General features: G+C 41.8%; 1 protein-coding gene across 6 annotated transcripts in view; it reads right to left on the reverse strand.

Moving 5' to 3' along the window:
- The window catches only part of Ehmt1 (euchromatic histone lysine methyltransferase 1), a 139,421-nt gene that overhangs the window by 56,210 nt on the left and 79,890 nt on the right, over nucleotides 1-3,321 (reverse strand). For all 6 annotated transcript variants that reach the window (XM_031369268.1, XM_031369271.1, XM_031369267.1 and 3 more), the window contains exon 10: nucleotides 1,527-1,672. In XM_031369268.1, coding sequence (XP_031225128.1) covers nucleotides 1,527-1,672 — 146 coding nt within the window. The remainder of the gene's footprint in view (nucleotides 1-1,526; nucleotides 1,673-3,321) is intronic.

Below are 3,321 nucleotides of genomic sequence, written 5' to 3' on the forward strand. Positions count from 1 at the left end.
AAGAAAAAAAAAGAAAACAAATGTTAAAAGCCAGCAAGCCTATAAATATATATAGACATTAAATTTATAGAAAATAAACTCTGAAATTGAGACAAAATTTCACTAGATCTTCCCTAACATCCATGTCAAGAGAACTAGCGGTTTTCAAAATATGGTTCCTGGACCAGAGCATAGCAGAAATTAAAGCTTCAAGAAAAGCAACATACCACCAATTCCACTGAAGCAAAAGCTGGCTATATTAATTAACAGGTACTGGGAGTAACAGCTGGGCAAGTCTAGTAGCAGCAGCCCACAACCAGTTGACCTAGCACCAAGAAGAGAAACACTAGGCTCTCCCATTAACTGCCCAAGTCTGGTAATGTGGGCAGTTCAGGATTAAACTCTGGATCCATCTCTATTCCTGCCTTTTCCTGGACTGGACAGGTGACCTAGGTTCTCTGCACTCACCTGTGAAGCACAAGAAAACTGCAAAGGCCAACTACAGAGTCCCATGGCCACACCCTGCAGCTGCAAATATGTTGTGCTGCTGCTATTACTGACACATTTCATTCACCTTGAAAACCAGCAGTTTACAACTCAATGATTTATTTAGTTAGAAAGGTTCCAACCATCAAATGGTCCAGAAACCTTACTGGAGTGACATTCATAGGACTCAAGAGGAAGTAGACAGAACCAAAGCACCAGGTCCTTGCCCAGGCCTTCCCCCAGAGAGCAAACAGAGTACTCCAAAGGCCATGCCGCAGCAATCAGTACCTCTCTCACTGTAACAACAAGCCTGCTGCCCACTGAGCATCTCACCCTATTCCTGCTTTGTTCACTAGCAGCCAAGTAGCATAAGCTGAAGGAAAAAAATCTTGCCAAAGCAGAGAAAACAGAGAAATTCTTTGAAAAAGCATTGTCTCTGCACCCTTCCTGATTGCCTTCTTCCAATCCAGAAGGAATAAGGGTGAAGGGACCATCAATCTTGCCAGGTCTATGTCAGACACAGCAAGAGAAACAGAGTAACCATAGTTCAAAGGTACTAGGACAACCTAGGCTGAGCCTCTCCACAGGCAGGGTCACACTTTGACAACTCTTTACATTTATTAACTCTCAGTAAACAGAACCCATCTTGAAACATGTCACTTTCATGCAACCACAGTTTGTACACCATCTTCCTTTTTTAAAAGGATTTTATTTTTATTTGCGTGTATGAAAAAGAAGTGCAACATATAAGAATGATATGCCCAGAGAAGCAAAAAAAAAGGGCAAGTGGATACCTTGAGGCTAGAGTCACAGGAGGTTGTGAGCCACTTGATGTGGATGCTGGGAACTGAACTTGGGTCCTCTGTAAGAGCAGCACATACTGTTTACCACTGAGCCATCTCTCCAGCCCCATCTTCCTTGGTTTATTTGGTTGGTTTTTAATGCAATATTGTATTAGGTTCCCAGTTATCTGACACTACTGACTAGGGTTTAACAGAAAACACTGATTCTGAAGTATGACAGTTCTTGTTGCCATTTTAAGGAAAAATGAACATGCTTACTTCGTGATCCACGCTCTCAGTGGCCATGCACTGGTTGTTGGCCAGGGTGCTGATCTCGCGGCTCTTGGGGGTTTCCATTCGGCAGCTGCAGAGAGGCACTTCCTGGAGGCCATCCGTCTCCAGCACATCCGGACCATTGGCCAGCCCTAAGTCATACAGACACATCAGCTCAAGCAACCCTGACCTACAAAGGGTTGTCCAGAGAACAATCAATTTCAGTCTTTACAGTGATCTTATATACACTGAAATTACACATCAGCACTGCTCAGTGGCAAGTGTTCCACGCTCTTGTAACATCCTATATGGGAAGTGAGGCAGTAGACTATCTCACCCACAAACATATCAGCTACCAAATCTTCCGAAACTCCTCACTGACTTATATCTGTATATTCATGTCATACCACAGGCTGCAAATTCATCAGCAATTCCTAAATCCAGTTTTCAAGCAAGAAAAGATTTCACTACATGTTGAGAAATTATTTCCCTCATTCGGTTCTAAATTACATCCATAAAAAGAAACTTCATGTAGAAGGCTTTAATAATGGTTTAATCATTACCTAGAAAATTATTCATCAGCCAAAGAATCCATATAATAGGCTCAAGAAGGAAAACAAAGGAAAGTGGGACCAATGAGATGGCTTGGCAAGTAAGGGTGCTTGTGGTCAAGTCTAAATACCCAAGTTCAATCCCCAGGACCTACATGGTAAAAGAAAAGAAGCAAGAGCTAAAAGTTGTCTTTTAACCTCCACACACGCATGTCATGGCCCACATGCCTACACACATGATAGATGATAGACAGACAACCAAAAATGTTCTAATAACATAGTGCCTAATACCACAGTGAAAAACAAAAGCTATAAGACTGTAGAAAACCCTACCTATGCACTACAAAACTAAGCTCAGGCCCTCCTACAAATATGCAAAAAGATTCTAGGATCTTGACTAGTAGCTTCCAGGACTGCTACTTCCAAAGGACATTAGAGCAGACCGTGTCCTCTTTCTTGTTAAACAGCAGAGATAAAAGATGAACAATGTCTGAGACAGTACTGCAGCTCTAAAAATAATTAACTAATATCTGCGCATAAAATACAGACTAGGACCCTACAAGATGTGCAGGCCTTTAATCCTAACACTTTGGAGACAGACACAGGATGATCACTTTCGAGTTCTAGACCACCCTGAACTACTTATCAAGTTCCAATACATCCATGTTGCATATCTAGACCCTGTCTCAAGTATTAATTAATTTAATAAAGAATATTATAGTAACTCTCTTTGAGACCACACTCAAAAAACCCTGAGCACCTCAAGCTAGCTAGCTCATTTCATGAAAACTAATTTTGAGCTATTTCTTCTGAATGCCTAGATTATAGAAAAATGGTTAACTTCAAACCACTCAGAACTAGCTTTGTGATTTATCAAGGGACTCATCAACAGAACAGAATAACTGTAACCAAATTATTTTTCTGCCTAACTTCCAGTTTGCTCAATACAAGCTTTCCATGACCCCCTCTACCTCTTCCCCTACCCCCTGCACTGAACCCTGAACTGCTTCTGGCTTGAATTGCCTGATTTACAAAACACTCAAACTCTCCAAATACACACAATGCCTCAGTAGGTCTCTAGCAATGCTATGCTGAACCCAGGATCCACCTTTATCCCAGGAAGCCATTCACTGTTTACCTTTGGCCTCTCAATAATGTGTTTTGGGTCTTAGACAATCTAGTCCAGGGGCTGGTGAGATGGCTCAGCAGGTAAGAGCACTGACTGCTCTTCTGAAGGTCCTGAGTTCAAA

This window comes from Mastomys coucha, unplaced genomic scaffold (genome assembly GCF_008632895.1).
Source record: "Mastomys coucha isolate ucsf_1 unplaced genomic scaffold, UCSF_Mcou_1 pScaffold15, whole genome shotgun sequence".
NCBI lineage: Eukaryota > Metazoa > Chordata > Mammalia > Rodentia > Muridae > Mastomys > Mastomys coucha.